The sequence below is a fragment of the Trachurus trachurus genome (genome assembly GCF_905171665.1).
Source record: "Trachurus trachurus genome assembly, chromosome: 24".
Taxonomy (NCBI): domain Eukaryota; kingdom Metazoa; phylum Chordata; class Actinopteri; order Carangiformes; family Carangidae; genus Trachurus; species Trachurus trachurus.
The window spans coordinates 17369978-17394040 of NC_139910.1; the positions used below are offsets into that span (position 1 = coordinate 17369978).

The 24063-nt window shown below is 42.7% G+C and overlaps 1 protein-coding gene across 2 annotated transcripts in view; it reads right to left on the reverse strand.

Moving 5' to 3' along the window:
- Positions 1-8024: 8024 nt before the first annotated feature.
- The window catches only part of nbas (NBAS subunit of NRZ tethering complex), a 149084-nt gene continuing 133045 nt past the window's right edge, over positions 8025-24063 (reverse strand). For both annotated transcript variants that reach the window (XM_084000648.1, XM_084000647.1), the window contains exons 51-53: positions 22416-22563; positions 21238-21372; positions 8025-9155 (exon numbers count right to left, since the gene is read on the reverse strand). In XM_084000648.1, coding sequence (XP_083856774.1) covers positions 8880-9155; positions 21238-21372; positions 22416-22563 — 559 coding nt within the window. In that variant the 3' untranslated portion in view covers positions 8025-8879. The remainder of the gene's footprint in view (positions 9156-21237; positions 21373-22415; positions 22564-24063) is intronic.

A 24063-nucleotide genomic window follows, 5' to 3' on the forward strand; every position in this document is an offset into this window, starting at 1 on the left:
TTTGCTACATTCAGCCGAGGAGATAGACATCAATGAATCTCTGATTGCAGGAGAAGAGATACTAAATGCCGCAGACACACACACACACACACACACACACACACACACACACACACACACACACACACACACACAGACACACAAATAAATACTCACATAGAGAAGTGAGACAATTGATATTCAGCACACATGTGGCTGTCGTGTACACGTACAAGCACAATACATGCACGCACACACAGGTAGCTGTATGCTCCCTGAACCACTCACCCACACACACACACACCCACACACGCACACACACACACACACACACACACACACACACACACACACACACACACACACACACACACACACACACACACACACACACACACACACACACACACACACACACACACACACACACACACACACACGCTGCTGATGAAACTTTTACTCCACTGAGTGTGAAGTATTACCCAGACTCTCACCATTGCTCCATTCCTCCCTAATTCCACACATTTCTCAGCAGGACTGAAATATATAATATACACTGCATTCACACTCCTTCAGCTTTTTTCCACTTTTACTTATGTTGCAGCCACATGATAAAAGTATTATCTCATCATTTCATACTCAATATCCCATAATGACCACCACACAATGACTGAATTTGAGATTTTCTTGTGCAAATTTGAAAATAATACAAACATTAAATTGACAGACCTTTTACTCAGTAGTCAGTTGGAGCACCTTGGGCACGACTTTTAGAGCTCACTCGACAATATAGATATACAACTACTCATATTGTTTTGGCAGCTCGGCTCAGTTCCTCTCTCCCTCTCTCTCTCTCTCTCTCTCCTTCCAGCTCCTGTGTTGCTTCTTGCCTCAGCTCTGTCCTCAGACGTGCACAAACAATCCTCCAGTCACTCTGGATCCCCGGTTTTGCACTCCATCCCACACTGCGCTGTCCCGGCTCACAAACCAGCCTTCCACCTCCTCTCCAGCTCTCCCTTTTTATTTGCTAAACAACCGAACAACCTGTCAGTTTGAGAAACATACGGCGGTTAGTAACAGCTTGGAGGATGTGAATATGCGTGTGCCCGTAAAAGAGGATGGGGTGTGGATCCCAGTGTGTGAAATAAAATCCATTACTGTAATTTTTCCAATCTTTGGTGTAATGAAACAAGTGTTGTGGAAACATTTGGTGGTGCGTATACATTTTTCTCAAGTGCACAGACTTTTTTCTGATGCCACAATCTCAAGCTCTTTTTATAAAGCAAAGTAAGGCAGCTTTCGTTTCTCTCATTATTCTAACAGTAGTATTCACAAAGGCAGCACAGAACTGCTTCTATAGATTCAATGTGCAAACATAGCATATTGATCTATTATTAAATGTTACAATCCATCAGACTTTTTACTAGCTTTGGGAGTTAAATTCATTGTGTCTCCAATGCAAATCAACTTGTTTCATCAATTTGTTGAATGACATGTCATTTTCCTTTTTAGCCGCGGCCTCATTCTGCCACGGTTCAACATACGAGAGGAGCTGCTGGCAAAATGTTTCACTTGTTTTCACACTACAGATGTCAAGTTTCCAGTGATTTAAACATTATCACTGAGACAGAGACCCTTTCAATGCAGGTCATTTGTTACAGAGAGACTGTTATTGGGTTCGGTGATAGAGATGGATGACACGTCTCCACTTCCTCCCACTGTACAAAAATGAAGCCAAAATATTGTGGAAATATGAACTGCCATCTTGCTCTGTTGGTGTCATTTGAAGTCAGTGACTGTGCAGTAGAGTAAAGCCACGGTATCGAAGTCCCGACCATATAACCAGTCACCACAGTCGTGAGTCAATCAAAGCTGTCAAACATACACTCCAGATTTAAAGCATTGAAATAACTAATCAAAAAACACTTGAACATACTTCAGTATGATACGATCTGCCTAAAATGACAGAGACAGACTGATTTCATGAATGTTGATGACTGACTGTGTAGCTGAGTGATGATATTTCCAGCACAGTCACTGGAGTAGGCTACTGAGATCCACTCTGGTCTCCCCAGCTGGAGTATATCCAACACACTGAGCCTCGCCTCCATGGCAAATAAACTACTTTCATTACATGCATCATTATTACTGGAGGAGGCAGAGGAGTAACTAAACATAAGACACAATGAGCAGACAGAGCAGGAGAGAGGGAGGTAGAGAGAGAAGTCCTCAGTAATGAAGCTTTGTAACAACCACTATGACCAATTCCACACATCAAACAGAGGGAGTTAGAAACATAAACCTCCATCTAATAAAAGGATGATACAGTACTGTATGTAGTGGAGTTGGAAGTAGTAAAGCTAAACCTTTCCGGTCCGAGGCTTTGGGAAGTGTGAGAGAAGAGATAGTAAGATAAATAGTCCATCTCTAATGATCTGATTAATTTTATAAGTACAGCTGAACTCACATGCGATCTTTGTCTTTGAAGACGTGTTTGCTAATTTTGAGAGACAACATTGCAGTTATAAAATTAGGATCTGACCATAGACGGTCGAGCTATGTACAAGGTTTCTAGTCTTGTTCAGTTTACTCCATGTCCCATCTGCTAGAGAAGGCATTTGTAATTTTATTGAATTCACCAAACCCTTTCTCACCAATAGTTGATAATAACCATCTTTAAGTAATCATTTAGCGATGGTCATTAGCAAACCCCACAAAAAAGGGACAAACACAATCTAAATCCAACAAATATGATTTGCAGGTAGTCAACAAAGGCTTCAACAAATCTCCAAGAAAATGCAAGCATTAGCTAACTAGCCCTCAACAACAAAAACAGAGGCAACAATGTCATACAGTATGCAACAGCAATTTTTCAACAACTATATTGGCAACACTTACATAAAAGCCAAAAGAGGATTCCCAACATATGAAAGTAAGTTTGACTGACTGCCAACTAATGCTAAGCTAAGCGAAAAGCCTCAGTCTTGGACTGGCAATCAGCTCATTAAAAGTGTGCAGAAACATAAGGAAAGGTGCTGAATGCTATGGCTGACGAGGTCAGGCAAAACTATGTTGTTGTTGTTAGTTTGGGTTTTCTGGTCTAAAAAGGGAAGCAAATCTAGCAGTTGTCTGTTCAACTGAAATCCTCCCATATGATGCATGTCCTGCAGCACTACCTTCCACCAACCCTCTATTAATCTTTCTTCTCTCTTTCTTAGCACTTTGTTTTTTGACCTTCAGTAATTTCCCATCTCTATTGCTGCTCTGCTGCAGATCTACAGTTTTCTCCTTCGAAAGCTGCCTCACTCCTGTCTGAAAGAAGGGCATGAAGGCTTCTGCATGTGTATTTCAGTGTATTACAAGGATAGAGGTTGGTAGACAGACAGTCATTCTGTAGAGGGTAAGGTTGCAGGTCAGACAGACAAGACAGGATGGATGAAAATTATAGAGGCAAAGGAAACAAACATGGCTTTGGAGAATGAATGATTTCCCAGGATTCAGTCTGTTGACAAGTTAAAAGGCATGTGAGGGATTTCCTGGAATGCAAACACTATTTTTTCTTTACTCCCCTTTCTCTCCTTTCATGTTTCCTTTCTCTTCCTCTCACACTGCAGACTCCACAGAGGACTCGTAGGCACAAGTTAAATGCCTTGTTTCAAAGAGATAACCTCCACTCAGCAGAGGAGAGAGTTTGCAAGATCCCGTCTCATTCAGTGCCCCCCTGGGGGGACACAAATTCTCTTTTCTCCTCAACCCCCCTCTCTCTCTCACCTTCTGGATGGATTGTGGCTCATACTGCCTGCACAGAGAGTTTTGTCTGACAGATAAAAAAAAAAAAGGATGCTGACACATGACAGGTTGCGACACTGTGTTTACCAAATACCAGCCGTAAGGGAGGTAGACCATAATATTTCCCACAGTTGCTTGCAGTCTGTCCGTGCACATGAGCACAAACAGAGTTGGAGACTGGATAAATTTCTACTAAATCACATGAAAAGAAAAGTAACACGTTCATTAAAAGACCATCTCAATATTTAAGACTATTAGAAAGTCAGCTGGTGTAAAGAAGACCTTGCCATTTCCATCATAAAGTGTAATTATGATTCCTCCTTCTGTAGCAACAGTGACAATCAATGGCAAGAGTAAAATGAAAAGTGTAAAAAAAAAAAAAAAAATGTAAAGATGTTAATATCTATCCACACAATCTGAGTGTGTGTGGTTCTTGTAAGGCAGTAGCCTACTCTATGTGAATGAGGGATAGGTTAGTAAAGAGGTCTGACTTGAATGCTCAATCAAGATGAAAGTCAATAAAAGTGAAATTATATGTCAGGTAATTATGAGAGGGTGGTGCAAGCTGAAAGGGAACTTGAAGGCTGAGATCTATGCCGACAGGAGCCCTTTTATCCTCAGCATGGCTTTGTCAGCATTGACTTTTTAGGAGTTCTTAAAAGTATGAATATTATGATAATGGAGTTTCTGCAGAAGAAAAATCACAAGAGAATAACTGAGAGAGGATGAGAAATATGTTAAAGGTCTTTGCTGATTAGACCTCACTATCATCAATAATCAGTAACATCATCATCATCAGTCATGTGAGTCGATAGAATCAAGAATCTCTGGTGGTCCCGAAAACCTTAAGACCATTGCTTCAGTGAAAATATCAATGCGTGACCTGGAGTGAAATTTCTCATGAGCCTGTTACCTTGAGCCCATCGGACGTCAATCTGTGATGAAATCTGGCAGTGCAGGGATGGAAGTGGGCCAGCTGGACACTGAAATGATAGAGAGAGCGAAGAGGAGAAGGCAAAAGAGCAAAGACAAAATCCATACCTCAAGATGACTAATGCCTGGCTAATAGACGTCATAGTGAAATGTTATCCGTATAAAATATGAAATATTGTTTTTCTTTTTTTTAACGGACAGCAGGAAACAAATTGGAACACACCACTGACATATAATCCCCTTGATTTGATTGCTGATATATAATAATGAACATGTTAGCAAACAGTTACCACACCCAGTAGATGCAAAGCAATCATTGGTTTGGAGTTGTGTATCATGGCCACATGCTGAATGCCAGCTACATGTAAATGTCCCTTCTCCTTTTAGCTCTGTCATGGCGCCCCTACTAGCTAATCTGAATGTAATTTATTATGAATATTGGGTGTTTCTGAAAAATGTAATAACTGACCGAGTTAATATGGTGCTGCAGCTAAATAGCTTACCCCATTTTTTTTTTTTTTGCTAGCTCTAACAGAAAAAATAAAAATAAAAACACTGACACAGTCAATTTAAAACCATAGATAGTATTAGCTTTAAAGAGCAGGGTGTTTGTGTTTGAAAGAAAGTGTCAAAACTTTTCACATTTAAGTGTTTACTTTGCTAAAAAAAATTTAATAAAAAAAAGAATAAAAAAAAAAAGATTAGATCTGCTGCTGAGAATTAGCATGCAGCGGCTGTGTGGATGGCCACTGAGAAGCTGCTTGGTATTGCAAGTGTGTGTGTGTTTTAAGCAAACAAGCACAAGAATGCTCCCTGGGGTTTATGGGGATCAACGCTGCTAATCAAGACAGGTCAAAACACCTCGCTAGTGAAAACACCGCAGTGCTAATCCACTTGGTCCTCGCCCTCCCTCGTCCCTCTGCTTTTTCCCCCTTCTTTTTTCTACATATTCTAATCTCTCTGTTTATCAATATGTGCACTTGAAGTTGTTTTAATGTTCTACCAGCCTCCCTCGTCTAGATTTCTGCATATTTTCTTTCTTCCAAGCTACGTTAATGGCTCTTCTCAGTGTCTTTGGATAATTCCTTGATGGCAAGTAGCTTTGGCTGAACATTAACCTTAAAGTTAGTTCAAACATAGTCTCAGATACCTGAGATTGCTGCAGAGCAGAAACCCAAACGGTGTGTGTGTGTGTGTGTGTGTGTGTGTGTGTGTGTGTGTGTGTGTGTGTGTGTGTGTGTGTGTGTGTGTGTGTGTGTGTGTGTGTGCCTAGTGGCGCTGATTTGATCAACCTAATGACTGCAGGATTTACCACTTGAGGACTGATTACAACAGGGTCTCATGTAATCGTGTTAGTTGAGCACAATGAGTTGATTTCATGCTGGCCAGGACAAAAAGTGGACTAATGCTGTAGCTCGAGGGTATGTGAACAAACCTGACTGATTGAATTCTTGCAGCAGGCTCAATAGAACTTGTCTCTGACACAAGGAAATGAACATAAGTGTACTTTCACGTCTGGAAATCGCACTCATCTTTTCAGCTATCAGTCTGACACTGGCTTAGAGCAGCATGAATGACAGAGCCATGAGTGTAGGCTGTGAAATAGACCCATTAATCTCTTCAGTATTATTTCACCTTATAGTATAATGTTGTTGGCACTTCCTTTTCACAGCCAGACCTGCAAAAAGCAGCCATCTGATAGCTTTGTGTCTAGCTGTATTTTCTTGTGACCTATCACTGACACGAGCATTGTCTCATTTCCCCCTATCCCCTCAACAGGTGGGGAGATTCATTACTCCCTTGTTTGATATATAGCTCCACCACCCACCCCCTACACCCATCCCTTATGAATGGGCTTGAAACACAGCAATATTGCTGTCAGGGTAAATACCTCAGAGCCACAGCCCCTTTATTCAATTTCTGGCCTGTCAGGGATACGAGCTACTCCACTCTGGCAGCTGTTTAAAATGTTGCCTGCCAAAGTGAATTACTGGTGAATATTTCACAATGTAGAAATAATATATATTCTTATTTTGGCTTGCCTAAATGTATTGCAAATGACAGAGGGTTAGGCAGGCAGATACCACTTGGGTGCTCAAACAAAACATAATAAATAGAAGATATTATTTTAGATTATATTTTGTCTTTGGGGGTGGCAGAAGAAGTCCCTTTGTTTAAAAAAAAAAAAATCCATGCAGAAACCATTATGTTTATTCCATAATTAAGGGATTAAGTGCAGCAGAAGAAAGTTAACAAGCAAATATGGAAACATGATCTGCTTATTACTGCCTGAACAGATTCAAATGGGCCTTGAAGCCATTGGTGCCACAATTCCATACGGTCGCCATCAAGTACAGTTACAGCTAGTCTTCAACAAGCTGCATCTGGATAATTAACTAAAGCACATTGCAGACGTGAACGCAGCACTGATAACTTGCACTTTGCAAACATTTTATCACAATCAGCTCATGCAGGCGCCAATAGAGCTAGGAGAGAAAATACAGTGTTTTCTCAGGGCCTGTCATGCAGTGATGGCACTTATTGGTTCCTCTTCCTCTCTAGTAACTAAATTGAATAAAAAATGTAAAAAATAAAAAAAATCTGCAAAGATTTTCTGAAAATCTCAGAAGGAAAAAGCTGATATTTTTCATGTTGCCTAATTAACATCCAAACTGTGTACTCTTGTGTACTGTTCATTAGAGTAATGTTCCTCTTTGATAGGACAGGTTTACTTTTTCTAATGCTTTGACAAATGAGATAAATTACACACATGGATTTCTTTTTTCAAATCATTCCTTTGACACTAATTTCTTAAAAACATGGTTGGGTCGGTAACAACAGAAAAAACAAATACCAAATACTTTTGGTGGCAGCAGATTTTGAGGTGAAAGCAGTTGGTTGTTGACCAGTGAAAACACTTTACTAAACTGATTTGAAATGATTGTGTAATAAAACAAAAAGTACATCGGGAGTGAGTAAAAATACACATCGGGCAGAGGGCTGTAATTATCTTGGAACAACGTGAAAATGCTGTAATTACAATGCAAATGTTTTGAGTGCATTCATTACGAGATGGGACTCGAATCTTTATAAAACCCATTCATTAAAAAAAAAAAAGTAAACTCTGTAAAATCCTCACCAGGTCAACGATAAATATACGTATATATAAATCTTACACAACAAACACTGAGACATCTTTTGAAAAGTTTGGATGGGCTTGAATGCTATCCACTCAGCAACACAATTATGAAGAAATAGATTCAATACAATAAAAAAGAGAACCTGAGTCATTCTCATGTCATTAGATTTGTCTTTATTTCAGCTCTGAGAGGTGGGAGAAAATGAAACCTGTACTTTAAAAAGTGAAACACACCACGCTGACAACATCATCGCTGCATGCGTGAGCACACACACATGCCTTTAGTTCTCATCATCATTAACTCTACATGATATCGCTGGGGTGTCGGCGCTCGTATAGAGAATTTGTGCATCTACACACACACACATGCCCACACACACAGGGCGCGGGGCAGCTGCGGGGATAATTTGTTTAGAAGGAATTAATTAGACATTATTAGGGGGAAAACAATGGAGCAGAGGCAGGGTGTTTAACGATGGGATGTCAAAGAGGCAAACCTGTCACGGAACAATAGGCTAATTTCCACCCACTGCTTCCCGGCTACTGCTCAATTACTTTATCACACAAAAGGATGGCGCGCGCTGCACACACACATATAAACACACAAAAATAAACGCAAAGCAGTCGGTGCGTTTTCTGATCTGAGCCCTCAGTCTGAACATGCATTCGTGAATGAGAGACAGCAGAGGTTCGTGGATCTATTAACGTGTGTGTGTCTGTGTGTGTTTCTAATGAAGCAGATGTTTCACTATTAAAAGGTACCCGCACTTATACCTTAAAGGGGGACACTGCAGCTGGTGCTGACGCGTCTTCAGTTGATGAACCGGAAACCCAATTACAGAACAAAATGCAGAGGTACAGCCGGAGATCGCTTCAGTTCTGCCTTCATGCTAGTTTCTTCAGATCTCAATCCAATCTAATTCTGCTGCTCTCTCAACACCTTCCCGCTCTCCTTCCCTAAAGCTCCTTTATCACCGTGGTCTGTGGCCGTCGTCCAACCTGCCTCCCCGCCTCCCTCTCCCCCTCATGCTCCCACCGCTCACAGCCACTTCTTGAGAACGGCCAAGGCAGAGTTGAAGGTGAACTGAGCCTGGTGGGCTCCGCGATGAGCCAGCAGCAGGGAGCCGGCCTCGGGCCTGTGGCCGGCCGCCAGCAGCTCGGCGGCGGCTTTCTCCACGTCCCAGCCCCGCTCCTGCTGGTGGGACAGCATGTGGGAGCTGAGCAGCGGGTAGACGGCCGAGGAGACGCAGCCCACCAGGAGCCGGGCGTCCAGGAGCAACGAGAGGAGCTCAGCATCGCAGGAAGAGGCCGTCTCCTGCAGCGGAAAGGGAAGAGAGAGAGAGAGAAAGTGTAAACACACGTGTGGCAGCAGAGTCAGGACAGAGAAACTGACTTTTGATCCGAGCTCATCCTGAAGCGACGAGCATGTGCCAAGAAAAACAGGCGCAACTTTGGCAAACGCGCGGCCGGTCTCTGCCTGGTAACCAGCACATCAGTCAGCAGCTCTAGTCTCCTCTAAACACAACAACAGTTACTGTAGCTCCCTCCTGCTGGGACACCACTTCCAGTCTGTGTAATTACAGTGTTACACGCTTGAAGAAACCCGATGAGGTCAGAGAGTTAGGTTAAAGATGTGTTGACCTGCTGGCCACTGTCCTTCCCACCGCCTTTGTCCTCTTTTTCTGCTGTTATTTTCAGCTTTGTTCACAAAACGATAAACACAGGTTCGCACAGCCGTAAACAAACCTTTACATAATATTTTTTATCCCACCCTCCGCCTCTTTACATCAATGAAGTTCATGCAAATTCAAACCGCTAAACGCCGGTGGGGCTGCGGTGAGTGGTTTACAGGCCACGGAGAAGCAAGGCTGAGTGCTGGGGTTGAAAGGCCGTCATTCTGCCTCTCTCGGTGACTCAGCCCAACATCCTCTGCTCACTCGCACCTGTTTGCTGTCTCTATTATTAAGCCTGCACTTACTCAACGATACACGTATTATGTATGTGTGTGTGTGTGTGTGTGTGTGTGTGTGTGTGTGTGTGTGTCCCTTTTGGGGTATTTCTGGAGCTGAGGCAGATCAATTATAAATGTGGAGCTCATGTCTTCTCTTCTGTAGTAGGGAGAAGGGAAAACAGAGCCAGATGAATTCCTATCCTTCACCTCTAAAATCTCTCATCTCTGCTTCGGCCTCGCTGCATTTTTCTCTGCTCCAAGGACAATCCATCCTTAAAAAAAACATAAAACCCTTTCCAAAGGATCACTCCACTCTGTGATGACGGATATTAGTGAATCTGAATATCTCACACAAGAGTTGAGAGACATTCAGATGTTGTCATTGACAATGACACTGTCCACATGTGGACTTATCGCATTTGGCAGATAAAATAACTGTGACTTATAACTAACGCAAACAGATCCGACAAAGACCATTCATCATTTTGTCTCAAGATCCATAGTTTCTGACAAAACGTTCTGGATGTGACTGCGTATTCACCCTTTAAATACGAGTTCATGGCAGCTCTGGTACAGGAAGAAAAGAGGACAGAGGGGTGACATATAAGACTTAAAGAGATACAGTATGCCATGCATGACTAATGATTTAATCTCTCTCTTACACTGAGAGACGGGAACCAGATGAGTCATGACAAGCCAGCGGAGGGAGGAGGAGGGGGGGGGGGGGTCGAGGAGACAGACAGAGAATTTCTCAATCCGGAGACAGACGTGGATGAGGAGGTCATCCAGTTATAATGAGAATTAAGGGAAAGACAGGCAAAGGAGACGAGAGGGCTTAGGGGTGTGGAAAATGTATGATGGGGAAAGACAGAGGGAGCGGGCCAGAGAGCGGAGAGAGAGACAAGCACTGAAAGCATCAGATACATACATTTTTAAATGCACCAAATGTTTCCAAGGACTGAATGCGCACCAGAACCAAGGAGAGGCACTTCAAAACAACTTAGCAGCTTCAGCTTCAAACTTTTGATTTTGGAGCCCCAACAGAGACCCCGAACAAATGTGCTGCATTGGAGCCACAGAGCTGCAGTGAACACTGACCTATTTTCAGGCTTAATGTCACACAGATGATATCAAACTTGACAGGTAAAAGAACAATTAATGTAGATTTCCCTGATATAATATAATAAAACAATGTATCTTTTGGCTATCACCCCTACCAGCTGTGATAACACTGCATGCAGCAGTCAGACAAAAAAGCAAGCTGTTAGATCTCTAGACCCGCTATAAACAAGCTAACAGTCAATGCAGATCATATTAAACCCATTTATCTGGACATTAAGTCAGTGCAGCTGTAATGTTGTGCAGGTACAAACAAAGTTGTAAAGCAATCATTTCACTGTTTACTTGAGTGTGGTGTTCCAAAAACTTTCAGATATTCCTGTGTTTTGTTTGAAATCAGCCCACTCAGCTGTTGTACTGATGTTCAGAGGTTGGTGTCAGACACCGTGGTGTTTTGAGTTGAATGCTAACATCAACACACTAACTTTCTCACAATGAAAAGTCTTGCTTGTGTTTAGTAGGCATAATGCTCTACAGTTGAACATGCTGGTTTAGTGTGTCAGCATGTGCTAATTAGCACTAAATACAAATAAAGCTGTAGTTTATGGGAATTCTGTACTTCTTCAGGTGTTAAAAAGTATTGGATAAATTAAATAAGTGAAAAGTCAATTCACTTTTTAATGCTAATTGATTCAACAGCTGCCGTTAAAAACAAACAACTAAAACTTGGTCCCCCACATGAGCTCAGTCCCAACTGCAGCAGCCCAGGAGTTAATCTGACTCACAGCCCTTTGCTGCCTGTCGTCCATCTCTCTCTCCCTTGATTACCTGTCTCTCTCTCACATTGCATCAAATAAAGGCCTAAAAAGCCTAAAAAAATAAAACAAAAATGAAAGACACAAATATATTTTCAAGGTTGTCCATCCAATAGATTGTTAAATGTTTAAGCTAGATTCACATTATGGACTAAGAGACTGACACTGGTCCCCCCAGAGCCTGATGCGACAGCTAGAATCCAACATGCATTAAATTAGCATTATACTTTGCCTTCGGAGGCTGTTAATGTAATCAAGGTTTATACAAATAATCATGTACGCATGCAAATAACTCACAATGTGCCTGTAATGAGAGTTCACACCTACACAATACACATTGCTCTTCGTGGCGCACACATGAACCCTATATAGCTCTACCAGGTGTCGTCCAAAAGTGAGACGCTGAACATATTTGTGACACTCTGACTGAGTTGTGTCGCTAACCACCAGGGAGGGGAAAAGCAGGTGCAACCGCCGAGGATGTTTCAGATATCACACCTGCAGGGCTGCAGAGGAGACGGGTTTAGAAAGTATCAACAAACACGCATAAATTATCACTTGCGGTGAGTTTGGGCAGCGTGAGATGCGTACCGATTTTTTTTACAGAGGACGAGAATCCAGGCTTCTCGCTGTGTTCCGGGTCCAATTTCAGGAGAGGATCACAACGCACGTATTGTAAACACACACACACACACGCACACAGGAACACACGCGCGCACCTCCCGGGCTATTACTGTTTGACGGTGTCAAGAGAGACAGCAGATTTGAGTCTGGAGTCAGTCAGATTGACAGTGGAGCTGTAAATAGATGTCAAGAGAGGCAGAGATGGAAGGATGGAGGGGAATCTCGATATCAGAGAGCAGCAGATAACTATATGTCCTTTTTACAGCATGAACAGCTCTGTCACATTTCGCAGTGCTGTTCATCCACCTTTAACACCTGCTTGGGGTATGCAGGCTACGATATAGAGCTGAGTGTAATAAAGTTGAGATGACAGATACCTATACATATACAGTACATATATTTTGAATCTAAAATCTTATCCTTCTTTTGTATTCTTAAAGGGATAGTTCACCCTAGAATGATATTTCGCTCATTATCTACTCACCCTCATGTTGACTAAGGGCTGGAAGAATTATCAGAGTCCACCGTCCCTTCTCTTAGTTACAGGGGGTCTCGGCCAAGGGGGCAGTTGTCGGTCTGAGGAGTGAAGCTCACTTCCGCGTTCAAAAAGCTGCAATCCCCTCGGCTGTCGCTGGGGGCTGGCTCCAGAAGGGAGCAACTCCAATTGAGCCCCATGTTAAAATAGCCGATTTTACAGCTTTAAAAAACATATTTACAGCCTGGTACATTTCATTTTTTTGGTCTCAACCGATAGTTTCTACCCCCGCACACACTCTGAGGGGGGTGAATTTTTTTTAAACTCTACCGTTTTACTATTATTAGGTTTAAAGTTCTGGCCAATCAGGGCGCAGAACCGTTGAGTGACAGGTCCGGCGACCACTGCTACGAGGCCAGTGGGCGGGTTCTCAGCCGGCCAACGGCCGCACCGCTCCAAATATGGCAAGTAGAATCCAACATGGCGCGGCTCAAACCCCCGTAGTAGCGGCACAAAACAGACTCCTCCAAACCAATGGGTGACGTCACGGACGCTACGTCCATTCTTTTTACAGTCTATGGTCTCGGCGTAGCAGTGAATTTCAATGCAACGGTTGCAAAGGGACACCGGAGCTCTTCGTAAAAAAACACACACAAAAAAACATCCAAATACCTCCATGATGCTCGTATGTAATGTCCGTCTTGTGCTGAAGCCCCAAATTGCGTAATTGTCCCGAAAAAAATTAAATAAGTCTATATTTTAAGCTTGTTTGTAGCGGAAGCTTCTCGTCTTCTTCTTCTTCTTCTCCTATTCCTGGTCCGTCCAAATATCGCGTGATTTGCGCCGGCGTCATTGCGGTTACTGCGAATCACGCGATATTTGGACGGACCAGGAATAGGAGAAGAAGAAGAAGACGAGAAGCTTCCGCTACAAACAAGCTTAAAATATAGACTTATTTAATTTTTTTCGGGACAATTACGCAATTTGGGGCTTCAGCACAAGACGGACATTACATACGAGCATCATGGAGGTATTTGGATGTTTTTTTGTGTGTGTTTTTTTACGAAGAGCTCCGGTGTCCCTTTGCAACCGTTGCATTGAAATTCACTGCTACGCCGAGACCCCCTGTAACTCAGAGAAGGGACGGTGGACTCTGATAATTCTTCCAGCCCTTAGTCAACATGAGGGTGAGTAGATAATGAGCGAAATATCATTCTAGGGTGAACTATCCCTTTAAGTGAAGTTAAAGACATTGATAAGGAATGTTCACTGCACTGCTGAGAGATGTAGTTACTCAAGGACAAAACTCATTCATCTAATAACTAATTTACACTTCTTAATATCGTCAAACTCCATGAAAGCACGGATGTTGGAGGTGATAATTCAATACTTTCTTTTATCAACTCGATATGATCTTATATCATTGTTCGGCCTATTTCTAATTACAAATTCTAATTATGGCTTGCTTAAAATCATTCAATTGAAAAAAACAATTCTGAATTTTGAAGGACATACACACACATTTCTTTTCAGAGTGTTAGACAAGAAGGTCAACACCACTTTCATATCCATTGTTTGCAAAATGCAAAACTAAATTGTAAAATCAATTGTTTGTAGTTTTACAGGAGCCAGGCTAGCAACTTAGCCCCCCCATTCAAGTCGTAATGCTAATCTACCTACACTAACAATTTATCTTCTAGTTATTTGAGACATTTACAGCTGAAGTGCTGTAAAAACTGCTAACTGTGGTCCAGGGTGAGCAATGACTGGCTGCCACAGAAAAGGAGATGGTCCTGTTATCTACTGCACTCGAACGCAGCCTGTACTCACTCAAGGCCGCGTTGCTTTTTGAGGCGTGTTGTGATTTTGTGTTTCCTAATGGGAGTCAATGACAGTTACCACTTTGATTTGTGGATCTGGAGTAATTGTAGTGTGCCGTTCAGGGACACTCCGGCGGTGTAAATCTTTTGCTACGACATCACTTTCTATCACGTAAAACGGCGGTTACGACTCGATCCTCCGACTTCTACTTCACAGTTAACCACAAAGCTGTGTTTCCATCCACACCGTCTTCTTCATCCACCTGTGAGTCCTCCCTCCTCCCCCGCTCCTCCTCTCCTCACTCTTGACTATTTTTGAATTTCCCTCAGCGGTCGGTCAGGCCTCGCCTTTACAAACAGTTCAGCACAAATAGCATTTGATTGAGGAGGGAATACATTCATCATGGCCTCCTTTCTCTCTCAAAGGTCCACGCAGCTGGGAGGCCTTGAAAACCTGTCCTGGGGTGTACGTATTTATATGCGCAGGGGTTTGTGTTTGTGTGTGGCAGGTTAAAAGTCTTCTCTAAAGGTTCAAGCAACACCTTGTCTGATGTCGGTGAAGTGAAAACAGGAGGCTTCTTCTGTGTAGGTGTGTGTGCGCGTGCAGCCGCCGTGCACTGCGAGTAAATGCACAAACACTCAGCGTGACAAGAGAACTGACACATCAAACTGAGACCAAAAGATGTCCACCCCCCTCTCGTACTTGTTATTGCCTCCCTTCTTTCTTGCCGTCTCGTCCTGTGAAAGACGGCCAAGGTTGTGTTTCCTGCGTTGTTTCCAGTGGCCTCTAAACGTCGCATGATTGGTCTGGTCAATTTTTCACACCCTTGTTTTCTATCCTTGCTCTGCACATCTCTCATTTCCTGTATATGTCTCTCTCCACCCTCCCCTCTCTCCTTGAGCTAAACCCGGCTGAGAGCTTAATTGGAATTACCGTGCACGTACAATGCCTAATACATAATGCATGGCCAAGCCTTCTTTTATCATTTAAATCATAAAGCTTCTTTGGAATGCCAGACAACACACAACTATCTCCATTCCTCCTTCTCTCATCCTTTTCTCTCCTCAGGCTCTTTTTCTCCCCATCTCTCCATCCTAACTGTCCCTAGGCTGGAGCGGTGCAACAAACTGTGTGCGCACACTCTCTCACACACACACGCACGCACGCACGCACGCACGCACGCACGCACGCACGCACGCACGCACGCACGCACGCACGCACGCACGCACGCACGCACGCACGCACACACACACACACACACACACACACACACACACACACACACACACACACACACACACACACACACACACACACACACACACACACACACACACACACACACACACACACACACACACACACACACACACACACACACACACACCAAACAGTCCTTGCTTACAGCGCGACGTGATTGAAAGTGACAGTAGAAGAGGCCGTGAAGCCAAAAAATAAAAATAAAAGTGGGCTGTGACGCACACAAGCAAACACAAGTACGCATCCACACAGTGAGCAAATCAGGGATCAACGCTCTTGAGTTGAAGGCAAACACGGCGAGATTAACAGGTCCAATATGGCACCAAAGCTGTAAACAAGCCCACTTAAACAAGCAATTAGACACATAATCACTCAATCAACACACACACACACACAACCCGCAAGCCTGTTGTCTTCACTCCAGCGGGCAGATAGACGAGGTGTTTGTGTTTCGTTGAGGCCTTGGAGTGGTTTTTAACCTAATTACACACACACACACACACACACATGGAGACATGCATGCAAATAAAAAAAAAGAAAAACAAGTGATAAATGCTAAAAGTGACAGGGAATATGAGAAAGGTGGAGCAGTTGATTAATGAACCAACTGATCCATAACACCAGTTATTGAATCATAGCTCAGCAAATGTAACAACACATTGTCTAGATAAGCTGCGGCTCTCCCTGCATGTCGGAGCAACAGCAAAGATGGGAACAGATATAGTAGAAGGTGTGTGGAGGAGGAGATGGTGTCTTTGTTTTTTGTTTTTTGTTTTTTTTTTACTTTTCCAGAGGACAGGAGCAAAAGAAAAAGCTATATTAGCATTGAAAGGACAGGGGCAGGCATATCCACTGCGTTGTATTTCCTCACTGTCTTTGATACTAGTCTGGATAATATTGGCAGCTCTGTTCTGAGCTTTATTGGATTTCTGGATATTTACACATTGGCAACTGTATCCAATATGATTATTAGTTAGTATTAGCCTTCATCCTAAAAGGCTTTTGTTGTCTACAGATACTAATACAATTACAAACTAGCTCTGCTCAGCAATACAAAAGCAATGCCGTGTCTTTATTGCCACGTCTGCTGCTGTGTGGATCATCAGTTGCTGAGGATGCTGACTTTTTGGCTGAGGTGTGCAGCTTTAGCCACAGTCTTAAATCATGCTTGTTGTGTATGTTACATACTGTACACACACACACGACTCTCATACAAGTAGTTGTCCTATGCACTTTTTGGTGTGGCTGAGTCACCTGGGGGCCCATGCAGTCCCATCTCTACAAATTGATGTTCGAAAATTGTTGAACAGTTAATGGTTTACCACTTAGCCATGTGTTGATACCCTGTAACTTCAGCTATAATTTCATTGTATTGTTTTTCTAATTTTACATTAAAGCCCCTGTGCAGACTTTTCATTTAGTGTTGATTTTGGCGGCCCCTGTGGACGAAAGCGGCGGAATGAAGACTGCATTTCCCACTGTCATGAAGACGTTTGTCTGGCCGGCGCGTGTAGATTTAATTTGGAAACGTCGGAAAGAAGACGGGATTTGCTTTTTTTTTCTTTTTTTTTAGCAGCGTAATGTATCTATTCGTATCGTTTCGTCAGTGGTCCGACCCGACCATGCCTTGCAGAGGTATAGAATTAGACTACTTAGAAATAGCGTATCTTCACACTGATGGGCTCATTTGCTGTTGTAGGTAACAGAGGCACATCAGCAGAAACCAGAGACTTTTGCGTTTCCAGTTAAAAGCTCCGTACAGGGGCTTTAATTATTATTAATAGTTACATATTATACAATAAATAGATGTTACTTGTTCAAATTTTGAAATGAGTCAGCTGAAATCTACCAGAAAGGGAGTTTTCCACCAGTTCGAGCTCATGTTAGAGGTTATTTAGCATTTACAGAGGCTGTTTATGCATGTGTGTTTGTGCTTGCATGCAGCAGGATCTATATATGCTGCACGGTGCACTGACAGCTCATTCATATTGGCAGGACAGCTCTTATCTGCCCCTTATCTCTGTCTCCCATTACTCAGGCTGGTGTTAACCCCTGGCTCCCTGCTCCACTGCTCCCCTCTGCTTCTTCGCAGCTCATACATCTTCACTAGGAGGAGCAGAGAGGAAAAAGAAGAAAAGATGGGAGCAGGTGACTTTGAGGAAAGACACTGCTTCAAGTTAAGAAGAAGTGGAAAAACCAGCACTGTATGTTCCCTGCATCATTAACATTAACCAAACTCTCCTACATTACCTGCTCCTTTTGTTTATCTTTCAACAGTGCTCCTACAGTACGTCTTTCTGCCTTTCCTCCCTCCTTCACTTCTCCAACGCCCACAGAGGCCTCCTTAAACCGAGCTGAGCGTACCCATTAACCTTTCACATCGAAAGAAGACGCAGTAAATGTGAAGAAAAATAAACATCTCACACACTACTTTATTTTTTCATTTACTTCACCGTCAACTAGTTTTCTGTAAAACAAGTTTAATTAAAAACTAATCTTCAAAATTAATCAGTTTTTTTTCCTAAATCATATAATCTCAGGGGCATCGATTCTATGTAAAAAAAAAATGTGTTGATTCTGAGTGAAATAATGTGAACACTGGTCTGTGATATCAGATACACAGCAAAGTGCCAGGGAACACACCGACCAGTGGGGCAGCGCTTGCAGATAAGACCTGTCATTCACTCAGATTGGCACGCTACTTTCATGTACTTAATCAAGAACGCCTGAGTTGATAAATTTCTGGTGCACTGTGGCCAAAATTAGCCTCAGGCCTGTTAACGTAGACATTCAAAGGCAGGTAAATGAAATGAGTGGCATTTTAAATCCTTCCCATAGTTTTCTGTGATGAATTAATTTCTTCCAGTATGTTGGAGTGAAACAAACTGTGACAAAAGAGGAAACCTCAATGAAACGCTTTAAGGTTTGAATAATAACAATAGTCAATTAACGGTTAAGCTTCCTCAGTACGTTGACTGAATTTCTCATCGACCAAGCTCAACTAAATCGGTCCTTCTGATCCTCCCTGGATAAGATCTATGGATCTGCTAATGGCGAGCTGCAGACAAGTGCAGGCTATTTGTAGATCTGATAAGAAGCCTCTGAGTGTCGTCCTCCTCTATCAGCATGAATTTGTTCGCAGTGGTGACAAATGTGTGAAACGCAAGGCTTAGGGCAGCAGCACTGTGACCTGCTTAATAATAATGGGCTAAATTACTAAATCATGTACATTTTTAATACATTTTATATACTGTATGTACGTAACTATATATACGTAACTAAGGAGGACCACTTGACAAGCCCTTAGGGTTTTTTTTTTGTTTCTCCAGCACATTTTCTATATCTATTGTATACATTGTATGTTTTTTGTTGTTGTTGTTGTTGTACTCTTTCCCTTACTCTCATCTTTCATGTGCTAATAAATAAATAGAAAAAAAAGAAATAAAACTCCCATGTGTTGCCTCAAAAATCACTGCACCACAAATGGAAGTAAATATATTTTTTATAAAGTAACTTGACATTTGACAACAACAACATATTTTTCCTGGTTACACAAACACAAACAAACCACTTGGTGCCAAAGAAATAGGCCTTTTGAAAACTGCTCACAGCGATGCATGTCAACTACCCAGAGTAACCCAGACACACTTGCCTTGAGAGCCAAATAGTGTTAGTGTAATTTTGTCAGTGTTGTGAACACCACACACTACAGTCCACTCACACGCATGTCATGATGTTGGGGTGGAGGATGAGATGCCAAACCCAGCGTGTGGATGCACTGATAAAACTCACCCACTGTCAGACCAAGTGGCAGGTACATTCATTCAGTCTCCGCAAACTGCTGAGCCAGCAATCCCCTCACCTCATATTACCTTACATATAAATGACTGTGATGAGTTGGGAGCAGTGTGATGTGTGCATGTTTTTTTTTTTTTTTTAAACTGGAGATAAAGACAGCGCTGCTACTGGATTGGTACTCCAGAGCTGAGTGACTGATGAGTAGGTAAAGAAATAGTTGAACCTCCGTGTTGTCAAAGCTCCTTGTACATATTCTTACGCAATCAGAAAAACTACTCAAAAACACATTAATAGCAAAATATGGCAGACATAAAACACACCTTGGCAAACAGACTCCCACACAGGCAAAAAAAAAAGAAACTCACACACTTGTGGGAATGCACACGCAGACAAATACACACCCGTATAGCAGCCACACGCGTACAGCTCCACACTGAGTCCAAGCCAACACATTATCAGATGTATTAGATGTAAGACGATTTCTCTCCAGCTCTTTTGATGTTATCTGCAGACGAATGCTGTTCTGTGTTGCTCTGAACACGTCCCTGCTCATTCAGCTCTTAGGTGGCAGAAGCAAGATTATTTCTCAAAGCAGTGTGACACACTACCTGTCGTACTCTATTCATATAACCCTTCTCTAACTCTCTAACTCGTTTATCTTTTCTGTCTCCCTCTGCCCTCCCTCCTCCTCTTGAGTCACAGGCTGTGCTCCCTGCTCTGTCCTCTCTACCTCAGTCATGGTCACTTCTACATTTTTATACATTTGCCCTGTCTTTGTGATTCCCCATCTCATCATTCCTCTCTTTCTCTCCCAACCCCCCTCCATTTGATTTTCTCTTCCCACATCTAAATCACATATATTTTCTCTCACTATCTTCAACAGCCAGCCTCCCCCCATACCAGTCCTGCTCTCTTTTCTCTGTGCGATAAAAGCAGCGTGCTGCTCAGGTGTACCAATATAGGACCTTTAATGTTTCATTTAATAGGATCTCTGTCACTGGTATATATATGTGTAATAGCGAGGCTTTCTCTTATCTGATCCAGGAACAAAGAGAGGGTCTGCTCGGCCTGAGAGGCCCACTTTGTGACAACTGCTTATCTGATCAGGAAAAGTGGAGAGGGGCCCACACAGCCTTGAAACGATTACTCTCCTATCTGATAGTGGTTTTTCCAAAAGTAGAGGACGGTTAGCAAGAGGGTGAACACTGGGTTATTTAAATGTTGTTTTGTAGCAGTAAAAGAGGATTAATATTTTTTTGCTCCTCTTGGCGGTCCTTCATTACTCTTCTTCTCTTTTGGCTTTTGGGCTGTTTATCAGACAAAAATGTCAAAACCTTTAAAATTCCAACACCTTAAATGTAGGATTTATTGCTCTTTGCTGTTCTTTATGTAGTTTTTTTTAATGAAAAGTGAAAACTTTTGGGTGTTTGTGTAGTTGGTTAAACAAGATAAAGTAGCTGAAGACATCACTTGTGGCTCTGGAAAGTTTTAAGACCCACTAAATTATTTTGAAAACTATGAATATATGAAGTGACAGTATGAATGACAACAAACTTCAGTGTCCATCTAAGCTGACGACTGTTATGACACTTACCGCCGTCATGCTGTTGATCTGATCAAGAGTCAGCTGCAGCAGCTCCTCGTCACCACTCTCCGCCATCAGTTTGAGCGCAGGTTGCTGGAGGTTCGGCTGGTTCTGGAGCAGCAGGGTGGTTATGTGTTTGATACACTGGAGAGGAGAAGAAAGAGTTGGAGGGAGGAGGAGGGGTAGATATGTGAATGTCCAGACGTATGTATGGATGAATGGATGAAAAATAGGAAATGTAACCAGAGGAGAGTGAAAAAAACAAGAGAGGGAACCAAACAGGGAGCAGTCGACAGCGGGATGAGAGTAGGCGAAGAACACCGAAGGTCAATTGATGTGCATATACTGTACACAGGCACATAATACTTTTAAAAAGACCAACACATAGACACACACACACACGGTCCCTTGGCTGACGCACAGTCCTGTTGCAGTCCCATCCAGTAATATATGGATATCACAATGCAATCTGACTCCCCCATGCTCTGGCGGTTTCATTCCAGCAGATTCAAATTAAAGCTGTTCAGAGGAGAGTAAAAGGCCTCCTTCTCCTCCTCCACCCCCCCTCACCCCCACCCTCCCTCCTCCCATACTAATATTAGACAGCCAGGCGGACACTAGCCTATTCACACTGAATAGCATTAGCGCTAAACTAATATCACAGTCAGCTGGCGCTAGACATACAGAATGGCATTAGGCTTACCACTTCCATGCTGCTCAGCAGGGCATGAATAGCATTAGTGGCCGTCAGATAGCAAAGAGCGGCTAGTGCCTATAGCACGTTACAAAAAGCACTGAGCTGATGCTAACATGTTGCTATGGGTTATGTGCTTAATAGCTTCAAGCTGCTGAATTATTGTACTGTAAGATGTGGGGCACAACGGTGGCACTGTGCTGAGGACAGACTAAAAGAGCAAACAAGCCAGGTGATGGTGAATCATCCTGATGGATCTATTATGCGTTGAAGCCAGATTTCACTTTAAAATGTGAATTTTTTTGCATCCTTATTGTATCGTAGTGATGGAGGAAGTGGTATTGGTCTGTTTAGGTAAACCTTTCACACATTCAGCCAAACATGTTGTGATCACATGCTAAGAAAACAAGGTGAACTAATTTGATCCACACCTTAGGTTAAGTAGCGTTTCATTAAAAAAACACACAAAAGAATATAATCTGATTGTGATTACCTGCACAGGAAGCTTGTGCTTTGTGTTATAGAGGCTCCTCACCATGGCAACTACCTGCTGACCCAGGTCTAATTTGACCTCTGGCCCCTGGCAGCGGGTCAGCATGGTCGAGGTCAGCACCACCCAGGGGTTACGCTCGGACTCTGCCCTGCAGATAGAGATGGAGACAGGCCTGTGAATATGAGATGTATGTATAGTCTTGTGCTGAAAACACAGGCTGAAGCACATGTGTACACATTTGAAATATTAGTCCTGTATACTGGAACATACTATACAGTGTTTAAAACAAACAATATCATATAAAATTTGAGAAATATTCTTACATTAACCATTCTGCAGTTTTGTAGTGGTAATCCTGCTTGACAGTGAGTGGGTTACAACAGCTGTATTGTATGGAAATGTGGATTATGAATAATAAAATCAGCCTCGTAAGAATAACGGCATCAACCTGCCTTCAAATCACAGGCGGGCGTGAAAGCAGACTGAATTATCAAGAGGTTTGCAGACGATCTAATGAATTCTGACGTTGACATGTAAGCGAGGAGGGAAGATGTTTGACCACAAAACTCCTGCAGCAGTTAATATTAAACACCTACATGCTGCATTTTCTCCCTCTCAGCGAGAACACCGGGGGAACAGCTGCCAGTAGTGAGAAGTGTCACTGTGTTTACACGCTTCTTCATGAGCTCCTCTAGACCGCTGCTAATGCCTCCTGAGCAACCGATTAACTCCCACCGAGGCCCGCAAATGCCAGAGTTGCTAAGGAAGTATGACCTTCATGGATCTTTATTAATACAATTTAAGCATCGGAGAAGAAAAATTAAATTAAAACATGGAAATCACAGAGGGAATTAAGATCTGTTAATTATATCTTGGTGGTTTTATTAGTTTTTTCATCAGCATGGCAAGCAGTCAGTACTAATTTAAAGCCACTATACTGTATATCCTGGCTAGCACAAATGTCAGTGGTTATGGAGGTTGCAGTTGTCAATGCAAAGCCAGAGTCTCATTGTATCTGTGCTACGCCTCAGGGAGAGAATCAAATCACATCTCTGAGCATTTGTGAGGTTCTACATATTCATATTATATATGGTGGAAAAATTATTTAACCCTAGTTAGGAAAATATCATCATTAATCCAACAGGAACAAGCAGTGAAACGCCACTGGAAAGGAGGGAACATGTGTTTTCCAGTGGTTCGAAAATAGGCGGCTACACGGCGGCACTGCTGGAAGTTATATATGTGATCTACATGACTAGCAGTGCATTAAATATTTAACAGACAGGGGAGGAAGGAGATGGGAGGTGAGAGGAGGAGTATGATTTGTTGCCACATGATGAAAGGGAGGTGATAACACGCTGAAGAATCCTTGTTTATATGATGAGAAGTAGAAATGTTCAAGTGGTTTGAAGCCTGGGGTCAGATTAGGCTGCTGAAGTGTGTCCTAAACTGGCACTTCAGAGGTAGCAGGCCCTGTGGTAAGATCCTGCCTGTCTATGTGCATCTGCAAGAAAACAACTAGAATCCTCGTATGAGCAATAGAGAGAATTTGCAAATGAGGAAGAGACAGACAGCAGGACTCCTGTGAGTGTCTGTCAGAAGAGAAGACAGTTCTTCATCCTGCTGCCAGAGGGGGGGGACGGGCGTG